The sequence below is a fragment of the Gymnoscopelus microlampas genome, assembly GCF_963454915.1.
Source record: "Gymnoscopelus microlampas genome assembly, chromosome: 13".
NCBI lineage: Eukaryota > Metazoa > Chordata > Actinopteri > Myctophiformes > Myctophidae > Gymnoscopelus > Gymnoscopelus microlampas.
The window spans coordinates 39,516,797-39,533,802 of record NC_139950.1 but is presented as its reverse complement, the minus strand read 5'-3'; the positions used below and the strand labels follow the sequence as shown (position 1 = coordinate 39,533,802).

The 17,006-nt window shown below is 40.8% G+C and overlaps 1 protein-coding gene across 2 annotated transcripts in view; it reads right to left on the bottom strand.

Moving 5' to 3' along the window:
• The window catches only part of mertka (c-mer proto-oncogene tyrosine kinase a), a 412,118-nt gene that overhangs the window by 384,319 nt on the left and 10,793 nt on the right, over positions 1–17,006 (bottom strand). Inside the window, exons 6-19 of one of the 2 annotated variants that reach the window (XR_014602146.1) lie at positions 16,828–16,943; positions 15,478–15,670; positions 13,588–13,742; positions 10,445–10,580; positions 9,275–9,425; positions 7,449–7,540; positions 7,003–7,098; positions 6,510–6,590; positions 6,309–6,401; positions 5,544–5,665; positions 5,199–5,308; positions 4,419–4,578; positions 3,335–3,471; positions 600–1,293 (exon numbers count right to left, since the gene is read on the bottom strand). Coding sequence is in view for 1 of the 2 variants with exons in the window: in XM_084076996.1 (XP_083933122.1) it covers positions 777–1,293; positions 3,335–3,471; positions 4,419–4,578; positions 5,199–5,308; positions 5,544–5,665; positions 6,309–6,401; positions 6,510–6,590; positions 7,003–7,098; positions 7,449–7,540; positions 9,275–9,425; positions 10,445–10,580; positions 13,588–13,742; positions 15,478–15,670; positions 16,828–16,943 (2,159 nt within the window). In the remaining variant the exon portion in view is untranslated. Of the gene's footprint in view, positions 1–580; positions 1,294–3,334; positions 3,472–4,418; positions 4,579–5,198; positions 5,309–5,543; positions 5,666–6,308; positions 6,402–6,509; positions 6,591–7,002; positions 7,099–7,448; positions 7,541–9,274; positions 9,426–10,444; positions 10,581–13,587; positions 13,743–15,477; positions 15,671–16,827; positions 16,944–17,006 lie in introns of those variants that run through there. The other variant, XM_084076996.1, reaches the window with a different exon arrangement.

Here is a 17,006-nt window from a genome sequence, read left to right as displayed (position 1 = left end):
GCAACTTTTGACAATACCTCATAAAATGTACATTTTAAATATTTACATTAATACAAACTATTCATTTCAGTAAAAGGTTTCACAGTTCAATGTATTAAAAGCTTATTGGAACGTGCGTAAATATTTCTAATATTTACACACGTGAACCCTAAGTGATGCATAGTGACATTGTGAAGCAGACATTGCCTCAGGAGGACAACTGGTCACTGTTAAAATAATAATACAAAAAAAAGACAAGGTGCTGTGAGCGCAATAAGGCGTAATGTCTGTAATCAACCACATCGTCTCCGTCGGGCAGAAAGCTTGTGTTTCCATGTTTCAATTCTTTTATGTTTTTCATAAATGAATCTGTACTTAGTTGTAAGACCCATGGAGACTTGAATTCATGATATGTTTTTGTCGCATTCCCAAGCCAATAATTTGATGACCAGCGGACCGGTAGGAGACACAAAGGAGACTCTTTGTGTCTCCTACCGGAACCGCTGTTGGTCATCAAATTATTGGCTTAGGACTGTGACAAAAACAAAAAAATATCCATGAATTCAAGTCTCCATGGGGTGACTAATCGATAGGAAAAAAAAGTCATTTTGAGGGTGAACTATCCCTTTAAGTGTGTCCGTGGGTTTCATAAATATTGCACCAATGAACAGAAGAGCTTGTGACTAAAATAACTGCATTGGATCCATTGGGGACACAGGTTCTTTTTTTCCCATTTCCTGAAAAGTTTTGGGACGTACAAGGTTTCGTACTGATGATGATGAACCATCCCTTTTTCATCATAGGTTCGATTCCCTGGGTAACAGTCCTCGGAGCAAGTGATCCGTGTCGCGGTGCGAGTTGTTGTGGTCGGCGTTTCCGTTCCTCGGCAACAAAAGGGGCGTGTCCGCAGCCGCGGCGGCGGCGGCTCTCAGGGCGGCGTCCTCAGAGGAGATCACCACCACGTAGCGGTCCTCGTCTTCGTCCTCGTCCTCCAGGCTGCCGTGGATGTCCGCCGATGTGACCGTGGAGTTCTCCCAGGCTCCTCGGCGGCGCCGCTGGTTGTTGTTGCTGCTGCAGCAGGAAGGGGAGGAGCTAAAGAGCGGGCCGGGGTTGTTGTCGGCGGCGGCGTGATGAGACGACGCTGCCTCTCCGTCGGGGTCGTCCTCGGGGAAGCTGGTGTTGATGTAGACGATGTCCTCCTTGCTGGAGGACTCCGGGAGCTTCTCCGTGAGCTTCTCCAGACGCTCCCGCAGCTCAGGGAAGAAGGGCCGGTCCAGTGGGTCGGCCCTCCAGCAGCTGTACATGATCTCGAACCTTGACACACACACACAAAATCTTTGCTTTAAAACATATATATATATATATATAAGATTTGCACAAATTTTCCAAGATTTAAAAAAAAAAAGCCGCACTATGAACTATCTGCTATTTTTGAATAGCCAAAGAAATCTTAAAATGACACACGCACACGCACACACACACACACACACACACACACACACACACACACACACACACACACACACACACACACACACACTAGTACAGTCAAGTTTAAAGAACACATTTCTATGCTCAAATCAAAGAAACAACGTAATAATGAATCACTGGTTCTCAATGGGGTCTGGGGGACGCCCAGGGGTCCTTGGGTGGGTGGGTGGGGGGGGGGGCCTAGGGGGGCCGACGCATTGTGAGCTGGTAGTTCGACTATATTCGAAGCAATGTTGACAAATATGGACACATCTTCTCTTATGGCGGTCCCTGCTCTGGCAGAAAATCTTTACATGGGGGTCCATGGCCAAAATAAATTATTTTATATATTTTATATATTATATATTATCTGAACGTCTGACTTGTGAGCAGATCTGTCAACGAAATGGTTGCAAGTGATCAAACAATTTGATGAAGAAATACAAAATGCTAGAACAATAATATTAACCACTTTCAACCTAAATCTCTCAAGACAGATTCAGAAGACCAAAAACAGCAGAGGGTGCTGTTTTTTCCTTTTTTTTTGACTATGGGTTCCTAGATTGCTTTCAACCTGGCGTCATAGGAAAAAATCTTTCCAAACATTTCCAAATATTTCGATTTCATTGCATTGTGAGCTTGTAGATCGGCTATTTTTGCTATTTGTCGTATGACAAAGTATATAGGGCTTACACAGTTAAATGAATTATACTACTGGTACTGTACGTGTCATGCATGGTTCATATTTTGAATACCGTTGGTGTCGGGCAGAAACCTCATATCTGTATGACAGCAATGACATAATCAGCTGTTACCTTCAATACATTGCACAACTTTGGGAGTTTGGATAAACAAGGTGCTAGTTTACTTTCATTTCCTCTCTGAGGTGTCATATGATCTGATGGTGATTCACTTTCAAAACAACGAAACCCAAATCAAACTTCGGGCCTACATAGTAATGAGAGGACACTGTACTGTAACTCTGAGAGTGTACAAATGAAACCAAATGAGTAAAATCACTGCTTCTCATCACATTAGCCACAAGTGGTCCAAATGGACCCTTAAAGGACAACTTTGTTTTTTTACAACCAAGGTTTATATTTTAGCTTGTAATTAAAGTAAATAAATGATGAGTGTATTTTTTTTTTCTTTTACTGCTTTCTATAGTTTTAGCATTTTTTGCGATATTTTTTACAGTGGGCGGGGGCATTCTGTCCGGTGGCTAAATATGCCTTTTTTACACAATAAAAAAGGTCCGGCTGTCTGTGATGGCCAGATTTGAGTTATTGGGGGCTAGAAGAGCTACAGTAAATAATAATAAAGAAAACGCTGGGTTGTTGTGTTAAAAAAATACATATTTAGCCACCGGACAGAATGCCCCCGCCCACTGTGAAAACACTGTAAAAAAGATTGTGAAAATTGCTAAAACTATAGAAAGCAGTAAATGTAAAATTTTTAACACTCATCTTTTATTTACTTTAATTACAATCTAAAACATAAACATTGGTTGTAAAAAAACAAAGTTGTCCTTTAAGGGGTCTGTAACTCAGAGATAAATAAACATCACAGTGTAGATTGGGGTCCCATCGTTAAAAATGGTATGAAATGGGGGTCTGTGGCCTAATCAATGCTGATTGGTTGAGAATCACCAAGTTACATGAACACTATGTTATTTAGTGTGTATAAGAGTGTAATTTGATTTATTGGACATCATGTTAAAAGAAATGTACATGACACACATGTACATGCTTTCCCAGAAAATAACAAGTCAAGGGTAAAAAAAAACCCCACTATAAAGTCAATTCCATTGTGGTGGTCCTTGGTCTTGACAAACAAAACATGACAGCAAATAACATTGGTACAGGTTTGGTTGAGAAGCACTCACAGCTCATCCAGACAGTCCGCTGGCTTTTTCAGCCTGTGTCCCTCCAGAAGGTAGTCATAGATCTCATGGTTCTGGATACCAGGGTAGGGGGTCATGCCTCGCGTAGCAATCTCCCACATGGTAATGCCAAACGCCCACTGCACAACACACAGTTATGAAACACGCATGTTTAGCATCCAGTGGTGGAAAGTAACTTTATGTACGTTTACTCGAGTACTGTACTTAAGTACAATTCTGAGGTACTTTTGCTTTACTCAAGTATGTCTATTTTTCTATACTTATATACTTCTGATCAACCACATCACAGAGGCAAATATTTAAGTTCGGATGCTTGTAGATCAGCTATTTTTGAAAGATTTGACACATTTTGAATACGCAGAGGACTGCAGGTCCTTGGCGACACGCACGGCATATTTGAGGTCGATCGGTTGGACGGTTCTCGAGATACGTGGACAGATAAGCAGATACACGTGCATTTATAGTAGGATGCTTTGCATTTGTTGACTTTTAAACAAATGACTGAATTTATCTCAATATTAAATCTTTGGCTAAACAATGTGCACTTAGGAAGTCGCAGACGTTTGAATTTTAAGTTGTGAATAGAATAGAATAATACAATAGAATAGAGGCAACAATTAAAAGCACAATATCGGCAATTCAAAGTTCCAAAATGGATTAATAATACAAAAAAAGCCGAAGCTTGTTTCATGGTCTACTTCACAATTCTTCAGCACAAAGCACTTTCAGTTACAACATTCCTATGAAAGTTGAATGTGGAAGTCACGTAGTAAACTGAATGACTCTATACTGAAATGGAAACCAGTGTTACTTTCTGACACATGACTGTACACTGTACTAAGTACATTCACATTGTGACTGAAAAGCTGACTATTACTGGAATGGAACCAGTGTCGTTACCTTCTGTCTGACACATTCACATGGCTGTATACTCAGCACATTCTGAATGAAATGACTGTATTACTAGAAAGGAACCAGTGTTACCATGTGTCTGACATAGTCACACACTGCACTAAGCACATTTGGACTTAAATGGAGACAGTAGTAGAAGATGGATGATGCTCACCACGTCACTTTTTATAGTGAAAACTCTGTCGGCCAGGCTCTCCACAGCGATCCATTTGACGGGCATTTTGGCTATTCTGCCTTGCCTGTAATAATCCCCGCTGTAGATCTTCTTGGACAGACCGAAGTCTGCCACACAGACCGTCATGTCATCACGCAGCCTGCCGGGAAAAAACAATCAACTGTCTTTTCATTATGTTCAATCAGCAACACGTACACACATGACAATAAACAACTTAAACAACAATACTTTTATGGTTGCAAATAACTGCAGCTGCAAACAGTACTGAAAACAAGTAGAGAAGACGTGTATCTTAAATCAAAATGAAACAAAGAGGCACCACACTCTCTGATGAAGCTTTGAATTCATGGAGAATCTCTTCTTCTTTGCATTCCTAAATTAAGAATCCAAAAACGAATTGAAGAGAATAGGGGTCCAAGATTAACAACAGCAAAACTAAATCAAAAAATCATTATACATTCTGTCACAGTGTAATTCAAGTGTAGATTTTTTTCATAGTTTTGCTGTTGTTAAGATTGGACCACTATTTCATATTCATTTTCCAATTTATGAAATCTCTTTGGGATTCTCCATGAATTCAAGGCTTCATGGGGTGACTTACTGATAGAAAATATATATATTTTAGAGGTGAACTAACCCTTTAAGTGGATAACAGGATAATGTATCTATTTTATGACTCTGATGAATTCTCAAAGTTATTCGCCTACAGAGAGTATGTCACTTACAGAAGCTACTCCACATAAAAAAGTGAAAACCTACATGCAGTTGCGAGCAGCCAGGTCACGGTGCAGAAAGTTACGGCTGCTCAGATACTCCATACCCAGGCCAATGTCAATCATGAACTTGAGAAGTGTCTGAGTAGGCAAGAACTGTGTGAAAAGACAAAAGCATATTATTTATTACAATCACATTTATCAAGAGGAAAAACACAAACTGCTTCCCCGGTTTGCTTACTGTAAATCGCTCTGGATTAAGAGTGTCTGCTAAATGCTTAAACTGTAAACTGTTATAGAGGTATATCGTTGTAAAATGAGTGGCCTTATTCATGGACTCAGTAACCACTGAATAATGGTTGAATATCTGCAGGTGTACCATGCTTCTTACCAGTGGGCTGTCGCCTAGGCGTGAGCGTAGCAGGAAGCTGTGCAGGTCACCATATCTCATGAAAGGAAGGATGACCATAGGTTTGGGAGAGTGTCCTCCCGAGCCTACCTCCAAGCACACACCTAGCAATAACAAGGTACCGCACACACTATGAGGACGTATATATATATGTTAAAACACGGAAATAGCATGAAAATATTCGACACAGTACATCTTTGTACGACAAAGTATTAAATCAGATGTTCTTATATTATATTTAAAAATATGTATTTTTTGAAAGAAACAAAAGTTTTTTTTGCCAAGCTCTATATTCAGATGAGTAATCATTGCTATAGAGTGTTTGTTCATTAACAGGGGTCTCCCTGTCTATCTATCTCTTTCATATACAGAAACTACAATTTTCAGTTTGCCAATTTCAACCAATCAGGAAAAAAAAACATTGATTAAATTTGATAGCGTTCCCGTTCCAATTTTGTCTGCTTATTTCTTTGTTTCATCACTTCCAATTTCACTTGTTTATCCTGTATACTGTATGAGTTCTGTTGTAGCCTGATTGATTGGATAAAATTGGTATCCTGACCTGAACATTTATTTTCTGTTTACAAAAAGAGCTGGAGTGACAGGAAGACATCTGTTATTAAATAAGAACTCTATAGCAATGACTGCTAACAGAATATAGAGCTATTTAACACAGAAAATATCACTTACCACCCCTTTAATTACAATAGATTTAGGTAGGGTTATGCGGAAACATATTGTACTTACCTAATAGACTGATGACGTTGGGATGGTTGAAATCTTTCATGCAGGCAGCCTCGTTCAGAAACTCCTCTATCTCCCTTTGGGACAGGCTGTCCACTGAAAGGAGTGCCAGACAGGTTTTAACACACGTGTTTTATATTTCATTTCATAGCGTTCATGTTGCATCATCAACAGGAATGCAATCTAATGAAAGAGAAGGCTCACATTTCATTGTCTTCACAGCAACTTTTTCTGATCCTCCGTCTGTCTGCCTCAGCTGTCCCTCCACCACTGAGCCGAATTCACCTGTCCAAAAGGAGAAACTGCGTTAAAAATGATTATGTAATGCTCTAATGCTAATATTACTATGTAGAGCTTATATTCATGGTTTCCATTCTTGCATGGATTAAAATATTGTCGCTGTTGGTTGGAAGCCTTGTGTGTCCAATCCATACCCGTTACTTTTCATCTACAAGTTCACAATATGCCGCATCACAACCTATTGTGAGCTTGTAGATCGGGTATTTTTGCGCAACACTTGTACGACGAGGCAGGGCATTAATGTACGAAAAAAATAGAAATACAGAGGTTTCTGCCCAACAGCAATGATATATTGGGTGCGTTCGGAAATTACGCACCGGAACACACTCGCCTATTAGTTTGTATTGGTCAGTGCGCTCAGTGCTGTATTTTCGAATGCACCCATTGTCTCTCTTACCCTCTCCAAGAATCTTCCCGATGGAAAGCAGGTTCCTGGTGATCATCACATCCTGGAGTTTGGCCCGCAGCTCTTCACTGATACCAAGGTTCCCAACTACAAATTGGAGACACTTGTTACAGTTCATTGTAAAACCCATCTTTAAGGATATAGTAATTAATACAAAGGTGTGTACATATCTTTCATCTTCATTATATGCCTTTAGAAACATTATCACATATATTTTGAAAACAACTGCACAATGAGTACTTTTAGTTATGGTTCTGTGAGTATGTTTTGACGCCAATACGTTTGTGCTCACTTCACTCTACATTCTTCTAGAATTCTTCTACATTGTCGTATTGCTACTTTCACTTAAGAAACAAATCTGAGCACTTCTTCCACCACAGATACAAAGGTGCGTGTACACATACATATTTCCCCCACAACAGCAGTTTAGAACCTACGTGTGATCTCTATGGCCGATCGGTTGTAGGACCTCTGGGGTCTGTATTGTACGACCTGGTGCGGCGGCTTGTCTCCACTTGCAAAGATCCTCCTGTGGGGGGCGGCAAAGTCAAAACAAAATGAGGACAACACCACGGACAAAACCTTTGTGATTCAACACAAACATCAACAACAGAACAGACACGTTTTTGTACAGTTTTAGGCATTTTCATTTGAAATATCGGGTGTTAGTGAGGGGAGCGAGCCAATGAGTTATATAAGAGTCTGGGGATAGATATTGTTTTATTGTTTTGGATCGTAACTCGTGACACACTCTTCTTATCGGTATCCTTAGCGGCAAGACTGAGTCACAGACATGATAATGATTTCCAGAACAGCAGCAGCTGCAAGAGAAGAGGCCTGTTTTTGGCTGTTCTGCAGCAGAGCTTCTCCAGCTGTAAACCAAGCTATTCATGGTGTCAGGTGCCAGGCAGGGTGATAAAAGGCAAGAAAAACATCATTTTTAAAAGTCTAAGAGCATAGGAAGCATTTAGTTCACTGTGTCTTGGGTCAGGGGACAACCAGGGGTTCCAAATGGACACTTACAGAGTCTGTAACTCAGAGAGTCTAATACAAATGTACATTTGTACACTCTCTGAGTTACATTAACAGAATAGGAGTTTACAGAAAAGATTAGGGTCCCAGAGATGAAAGAAATTTGTATCAAATAGGGGTCTGTGGCCTGAGGTTTTTGAAACTGGAGATCGTTGAAATTTAAAAAACGATTGAGAATCACTGATACAGTTATTCAAGTCCTGGAAGTGGCCTTGAGTGAAGAAAGAGGAGTGAACAGTGCTGGTGTCAGCAGTCACACAATGTCCTATAACATGACACCAGCTGTCTGATTAACCCATGCAATTCGGGAACGCATCTGTGTCATTTTAGATTTCTTTGGCTATTCAAAAATAGCAGATCTAAGTTCATAATGTGTGCAAATCTTTGAATATATATATATATATATACATTTTTGTATCTGGTGGGGGCCCCTTGAACAAAATATTTTGAGATGGGGGTCCGCGGACGTGAAAAAGTTTGAGAACCACTGATATATAGCAAGTTTAGCAACATAAGTCCCCCCCCCCCAAAAAAAACTATTAGGATTTAGAAGACATTTGCAGAATCCCCCAGAAGCAAATATTTGAGTAAAAATGTTTTGCTTTAAAAAGTATATATATATATTCAAAGATTTGCACAAATTTCACGATAAAAAAATATATATATAGCAGATCTACAAGCTACATAGCGTGGCACTCAAGCTTGTATATCTGCCATTTCTTTAAATAGGCCACAGTATGCGTTCCCGGATTGAAAGGGTTAAGATGAGTGGCTTACACAACCACACACACAGTGGTCGGCAGAAAATGCACAGCGCAGTGCATCTCAAACGTTTTCATGTCAAGATTTTGTGCTAAGGACCCCCATAAGAGAAGATTGTTGTTGTTAGATTAGAATGAATACAGAATTCTACAACAGTCCACACTGCAGTTGGGTAGATAACAGTGAAACCTATAACAATAAGCCCCCTGTGGATTCCCCCGCCTAACCCTTAGCGGGTTCCCCTGCCTTAACCCTTAAATTACTTTCCACCACTGCTATCCAGTGAAATAATTTAACTGTTCTTAATGTTGAAGATCCCCTGGAACCCCCTCAAAGCCCCCAGCGGGTTCCCCCGACCCCCCTTTGAGAACCATGGAAACAGACAAGCCAAATCAACTTTGGAGCAGGGTTTTTACGACTTGAAGACAGCATTGTTTGGACTGGGATGGGGGGGTTTATGTCAACATACCCAAACCACACGTCTGTGGTGCCGTTGTGAATGCATACAGCCACCCAGAGGACCAGCAGCAGCAGACAGACGCCACACACCACCCCCAGAGCGATGTAGGCCGAGTCGGACCCTTTGCTGTCAGGACTGGGTGACGGGGACGCCGTCCAACCTGGGAGAAGGCAAAAGAAATAACGATAAGGCCACTCACGCAGTGATATATTACAAGAATCCACATTAAAAGGAGTAGTTCAACCAAAAAATGACTTGTTTTCTATCAATTGCGCACCCCCATGAAGCATTGAATTCATGGAGATTTGCATTCCTAAGCCAATAATTTGATTACCGGCAGTCTCTCCGGTAGGAGACTCAAAGAGCCTTTGAGTCTCCTACCGGATACATTAGTATCTTTCCGCCGGTAATCAAATTATTGGCTCAGGAATGCGACAAAAACAAAGAAATCTCCATGAATTCAATGCTTCATGGGGTGTGTAATTGATCTCTGATTTCTCTGATATGAAACTGCCGATAACTAAAGAACGGAAGATTGCGGTTAAAACATTTCCCCCCGGATGTTAGAAGAGACCCTCGTCTTTCCCCCCAGACATCTGATGTTTACATCGTTATTGAAAAGAAAATGTCTGTGGGTCTCGAACGATTCGTAAAAAACGCTGGCAGAGGCTGATTAATTAATTAATTCCCGGCAGTTAATATGTTAAGAGTTACGCTTTTTGGAGTCACTGTCTTGTACGGCAGATCGTCATCGTGGTTGTTCTTGTTGTTGTTGTTGTTGTTGTTGTTGTTGTTGTTGTTGTTGTTGTTGTTGTTGTTATTATTGTTATTATACAGACATTTAAAGTGATATGAGAATGAGTCAGAGTTTATTTGACTGAAGCAGGATATTAAATTGAGTTTAGCAAATAACACTTGATCAATTTGGCACTGTGTTGCAAAGCTCCCATAATGAATAACAACTCTCTAGTTCTTAATTAAGTGACAAGTTAATTTGTGGCCAACTGTGACAGTTGCAGCCTGAAGATAAACTGCATCAATAGTTAGTCTATTCGTAGGAGAGTAATGTAATTACAATGTAATAGAATATAACTAACGCCCTGTCTGACCATTGACTGAGTTCATGAAGTTAACCGTTTCCATTAGATGAAATGAAGAGATGCATCAAAAGGAGCTTACTGTTCTCTGGCACAAAGAGGCGGACTATTGGGCTGACCATTCCACTCCCTGCCTGGGTGCAGGCAGCCACCTGCACAAAATAGGTGGTGTTGAAGTCCTTCAGAGGCACAATGGCCATGTTGGTGTAACTATGAAACTGAACACACACACACACACACACACACACACACACACACACACACACACACACACACACACACACACACACACACACACACACACACACACACACACACACACACACACACACACACACACACACACACACACACACACACACACACACACAGTTTAACAGAGTTAAACATGGCCCTCACACAGACTATTACATGCTGTACATGGCACTGGCAGTCCCTGTTAATCATTGTCTTTGAAGAGACAAAGTCAAACCTGACAGAAGGAATTAGGTTATTAGGGTCAGCTTGGCTGCCATGGCCAAAGCAGAAGAACCATAACCTGATACCCTAATTTACTGATTTACATTTACATTCATGAACACACATTTTATTTAGGAGGTGTTGTGGGCACTCAGGAGGCTACTGTAGGTGCACTGGTGTTGCCCACAGAAAATAAGATTCTATAAGCTCGTTGTGACATTATAGATCTGCTATTTTTGCGGAACTAAGTACGAATCAAGTTTTAGGGGCATATTATTCATAAGCAATGTCATGGGTTCAACTCTGGTTCAATGACGTTCGTTTTAAGCCGTTTCCCCTCATATTTCATTTAAGAACCCAGGGTCTTCACTTTTCACACACCCATATAGGGTTGTTTCTTTACATTCTGAGAGATAAATGAACACTCAGGATTTTGCAGTGTATATAATAGGAGACAGCTGAGGTCCATAGCAGAGATACCTGGAAGTGGACCAAACAAAACATTCCATGATGCCTGCCACATTCCTAGTATGACTCTAATAAAATACTATTGTTTCACTAATACTAGTGTGCAACTCCTTTTCAGATAATGAAAAAAGAAAGAAAAATCTTTCAGAAAGTCCCTAACACACAAGGATGAGGACGATCGTCTTTCACTTTCAAGAACGTCACTATAACGCTGACTAAAAGAGAAAGAACACTCCCTGAGAAAAAGGGGAAGCAGGCGGACTTGTTGGATAAGCTTGTTGCGCTGAGATGGTGAGAAAACATGTGACAGACAGAACCCAGTGTTTCACAACAGGCAGCACATGGCATCATCTGGGGTTCCTCTCCTTCGCCAACATGCTGACAGCATGACTAGATCGGAACAATGATCCCGCATGATTAATGGCATGCATGGTGTCTGCGGTCCGTGACACCGCACTGAGAGGAAATGTTAACTTATTATTCACGTTAGACCAAATGCTTGAATGCCGCCGACCTTTCCAAAGCAATGTCAAAACCTCTCGAACCTGCAGGTTAAGGAGCAGCAGGTGAAAACTCAGTATAGAAAGAAAGCAGGTGACAACAATTTATAGCTCTAATCGGGGCAGGGATTTCAGGGTGGCCCTAAAAAGGCTGTGGCCGCCGTTGTCCCACAGTTTGGCCTTCTGCCCTACAAAAAATGATCTGCCCTGAGGCCACAGTGACCGTGATGCCCCATCCACACTGCCCCCAGCTGATTTAACAGTTTTCTCCTCTGTCTCTTTCTTGTAGTCTTCACAGACATGAACCGTTCAGAACATGAACCGTTTGTGGTCAGAGAAGGACATATGCAACTGAACTAGGCCCTTGCAAGGGCGTAGATTGCCAAAAAGGGTGACAAAAAGGATGATAAAAAATAGCTACATGAAGGTCCTCTGCCAGGTGCAAAGACAACTCAGACAGTCTATGTGACTTCTGAGACACTGAGTAGGTGACAAACGGAACATAAACTCACATGCACTAATCATACACACGATGTATGGGCCAACAGTTACAGGACATAAGGTCATCAGACAGAGTACAGAATTACAGTTTAATCTATTTCACTGTCAGGATTCTGAATTCTTAACTCCTCCAAATTCTTTTTTAACCCTAAAATTAAATGTATTATTTCAGTGGACTTAATATGAGTGTTTTATTGATGGCCTTGCCGTCCTTGTATTTGGCCTTTGTGCCCTCAAAACATTTACAAGGCCAAAGGCCAAGTTGCCCCTAAAAAGATGAAATTCCAGGCCTGGCTCTAATAATCCATAATCCAGGGAGTCATCATAATATCAATCTTTGTCAATTTGTCAGAGTAACACCCCAATTTGAGAAACGCTGATCTACAAACCGCAGGAACAGCTGACCCCTGAGGCAGAGAAACAACTGTCCTTTACGCCGCGTTTCCAGTCACCGCTGGCGTAATAACAAAAGCCTTTGTCTGTAGTGACATCACCCACTTGACCGGAGTGGACAGCCCACATGGATATTGAGGGGGGCCTAACAGTGCATAATCCCTTTGTATTCATATTCCGTGCATGATGACTCAAGCCCACATGCTGGATCAACAAAAAAAAAATACATATTTGTTTTACAGCGTCGGTTTCCTGTCAACTACTACGCAGACAGGAAGACCGGGAAACACAACTATTGTACTAGAGAGCACTAAGAGTGTAGTCACACAACTGTGAGTACATTTACCGTCGTCCTTAGGGAGCAAGTACACGTAACAACAACTTCCATTTGATCTATAAAAGGAGTACTGAGTCATTAATAGATTAGTCAACACACATGGTCTGAAAAACACATGGCACCTGAAAACTCAGTACAGCAAAAAAGCAGGTGACATCAACAATGTATAGCGTCTCTGTCGGGGGGCCACCTCATATGTCCAAATAACTGTTACTTTTCAGGATTCAAATTCAAAAATAGCAAAAGCAGCAGATCTACAAGCTCGAAACGCGTCGCTTCGTGCCGCGTTTCGAGCTTGCGGATCTGCTGCTTTTGATGCTTTTGTGTGACGCTGTAGAGTGATCAAGTAAGCCGTTAATTTACAAAAAAAAAAAAAAAAAAACGTTAGAATATGGAGATAGGAGGTTTCTGCCCAACAGCAACGATAGGCTAGCTCTAATCCATATTCCAGAGAGTCATCGTAATAGTAACCGTCAATTTGTCAGCGTAAAGGGCCGTTCCCACTGAGCACTATAACTATAAAGATATCGTTTTTAAAATTGTTCAGTAATCAGTAAGTAAACTCACCCGCTCGGACCGCTCCATACCGTTGCTGTGGCTCACAACGACATCGTAACCAAGCAGGATCCCATTGATCTTATCGGCGGCTGGAGGCTTCCATTTGATCACCAGCATTGTCTCATTCTGCTGGATGGTGACGTTGCGCGGATACACCGATGGCACTGCATGCATGGGACAGGATGGAGAAAAGGTGACAAGGTCACTGTCTGAACTCACAACTCTTTCCACTGAGAGACTTCCAGATAGTGAATGGCTAACACTGGTTCTCAACGTCGGGGGTCCGAGGACCACCAGTGGTCCAAGCGGATATGGGGGATTGTGACTCAGAGTGTACATTTTGTAAACTCTCTTGAGTTAGATAAGTATTTTATAGCGTTGGTTCTCAAAGTCTGGGGACCCCCAGGGGTCCTTGGGGGGTACCAGGGGGTCCCCAGCAAAATTAGTTAAGATAGCGTCTCAACCATTTTAACCACTTTAACCATATTTTATACTTTGGCTATAAAAGTGGTTCTCAAACTTTTTCAGTGTCAAGGACCCCCAAAATGATTTATGAAAATATAAAAAAATTAAATAAAAAATTATCGAAAATATTTTGTGCCAGGGATTTTTTTTAAATAGCAGATTAGTTATTATTAGTAATTATTAGTTAGTTATTTTTGAACATTTTTGAAAAATTCTTGAAAGTGTGTTTTTTAACACAAATCTTCTCTTCTGGGGGTCCCTGGCAAAAGGCATTTTTAGATGGGCATCCGCGGCCAAACGTGAATCAATGTAGGGGTCCTTGGCATGAAAAAGGTTGAAAACCACTGATGTAGACCCCTGGTAGTAGCCCGGCCCGACCGCTGAGATTCAGTGGATTATTACAACATGAAGGGGGACTTCAAATAAAGAGCTATGTCGACAGCAAAAACAGCAAAAATGCAAAGAATGTGGAAACTCCAATTGAGCCGAGCCTCCATTCTTTTTGGATCAGCGCTTTACAGAATGGTTGCCACGTAGAAGCACTTGAGAGTTTCTGGCACAGGCAAAAATATTAAATCTATCAACTGAAATGTCCCCATGGCAGCTTCAGGAAGGAAGCCGGAAGCCAACTCCTCCCAGTAAAGTGCTGCATTTTTTCTTGGTGAAACCGCTGCTTGTTTCCTATGTGTCCCCTCAGGAAAAGAACAACAGAGATATAGTGGATGTGACACATCTAGGAAGAGAACTCCCGCTGTGTGTCCAGTTGCAGGTAGCTCAGCCTAAGGCCATGTTTTCCATGAGGCACTCTCTCTCTTAACCTCGTAAGACCTATTTTAAACTTTGGCCGTTCAAAAAACAGCCGACGTACAAGCTGCGACGCGTTGTGAGCTTCAGCGGTGTAAAAGTAACTAAGTACATTTACTCAAGTACTGCACTTGAGTACAATTTTGACGTGCTTTAATTACTTTACTGGAGTATTTCCAATTGTCTATACTTTTACTTCTACTCCACTACATCTCAGAGTCAAATATTGTACTTTTACTCCATTACAATTATTTGAAAACTTTAGTTACTAGTTACTTAGTAGATTTAGATTATTATAATAAAACCTACATTACCCACTTCAGCCCTATATTCATTTGCGTTGCGATGCGACGCATTGTGAGCTTGTAGATCTGCTATTTTCAAAAGATTTGTATACATTTTATACATTTGAAAACTTGTGAAATGGGACATTCTGCATAATGACTACTTTCACTTTTGGTACTTTAAGTACATTTTTATGCCAATGCTTTTGTACTTTTACTCAAGTGCATTTAGAATTCCGGACTTTTACTTGTAACGGAGTATTTCTATATTGCAGTATGGATACTTTAACTTAAGTAAAACATTTTAGTACTTTTTCCACCACTGGTTCCTAGTGTGTACGCCTACCTCCCTCCGTGGTGTTGCTCTGAATCCAGAATGTGACGGGGGACGCTCCCACCTCGTTGCTGCAGGACACGCTCATGTTGTACCACGTCATGGCCTGCAGGCCAGGAACCTCACTCTGGAACGGGGGCATGTTGGTGACATTCACAAACCTGGTATTTGTCACCAGCCCTTTCCTCCGGCTGACCTCTTTAACCTTGGATAGACAAAAGACAAAACAAGATTGTTCGGTCAATAAAATGGTGATGTTATTGTAGGGCTGGACAATCAAATATCACATCTTTCACCAAATACCTCTACACTTACACAATTATTTGAAAACTTTAGTTACTAGTTACTAGTTACTTTGCATATATAAATTATTATATAATAAAACATGCATTAACCACTTTAGCCCTATTTTATACATAGGCTATTCGAAAATAGCCGATCTACAAGCTCACAACACGTCGCATCGCGATGCGAGCTTGTAGATCTGCAATTTTCAAACATTTTAGTACTTTTGGTACTAAGTATATTTTGATGCCAATACTTTTGTACTTTTACTCAAGTAACATTTTGAACACGGGCCTTTTACTTGTAACAGAGTATTTCTACATTGTGCTATTGCTACTTTTACTTAAGTAATATAACTGAGTACTTCTCCAACACTGCCTCTACAGTATATTGAGTGATCTTATGACGATATTTTGTGTGCGACTATTGGTGCGTTCAGAAATATTTATACAATGGGATTTTTTTGTATCAATAATCATCAATAATGCCTAATAATAACTAAGTAGATAAGGCCAATAATAGAACAGCTAGAACCGTCACTCAGGTAACTTTATTGTAATGTAACCTAATATTGGACATTGTACATTGTATATTTGGTTGGGACTTTGTGCCTTCCTGAAGTTCCTGTTGTTTGAAGGAAAAAGAATTTCGCCCACTCTTACATCTGTAATCATGTGATGTGACCAGACCATGCAGTTGAATCTGATTCTGATCTGAATTTAGCAATGCACCCTTTAACCACTCAATGCCATATTAACGCACAGGCAAAGTGGGCACATGCCCAGGTCGCTGGAGCTTGCCATGGCAATCTCTTAAGCCCTATATACGTATATGTAACCACTTATGCCCTATATACTTCACTATTCGTCATATGACAAATAGTGAAAATAGAAGATAATTTGTGTCAATTTCCCCCCTATAATGACATGCCCAAAATAGGGACGCCAGGTTGAAAGTGGAATATAACACTATGGAACACTATGATATCCAAAAACCTAAATGATATCTAATCTCACATCATATTGATATATTGCCCAGCCGTTCGCTAACATAATGGTCAGCCAGTGGAGAGCTTACCCTAATGTGACACTTGGTGATTGGGGAGTATCCATCGTGTCCAGGGGTCCAGCTCAGAATGAGTTTATTGGACTGCCTCTCCACTACGGTAACTTCAGAGACAGGACCAGGGAGCACTAAAGTACATCAAATAAATACATTGTTATTATTATCACTTATTGCACTTGGATATGTTCTGA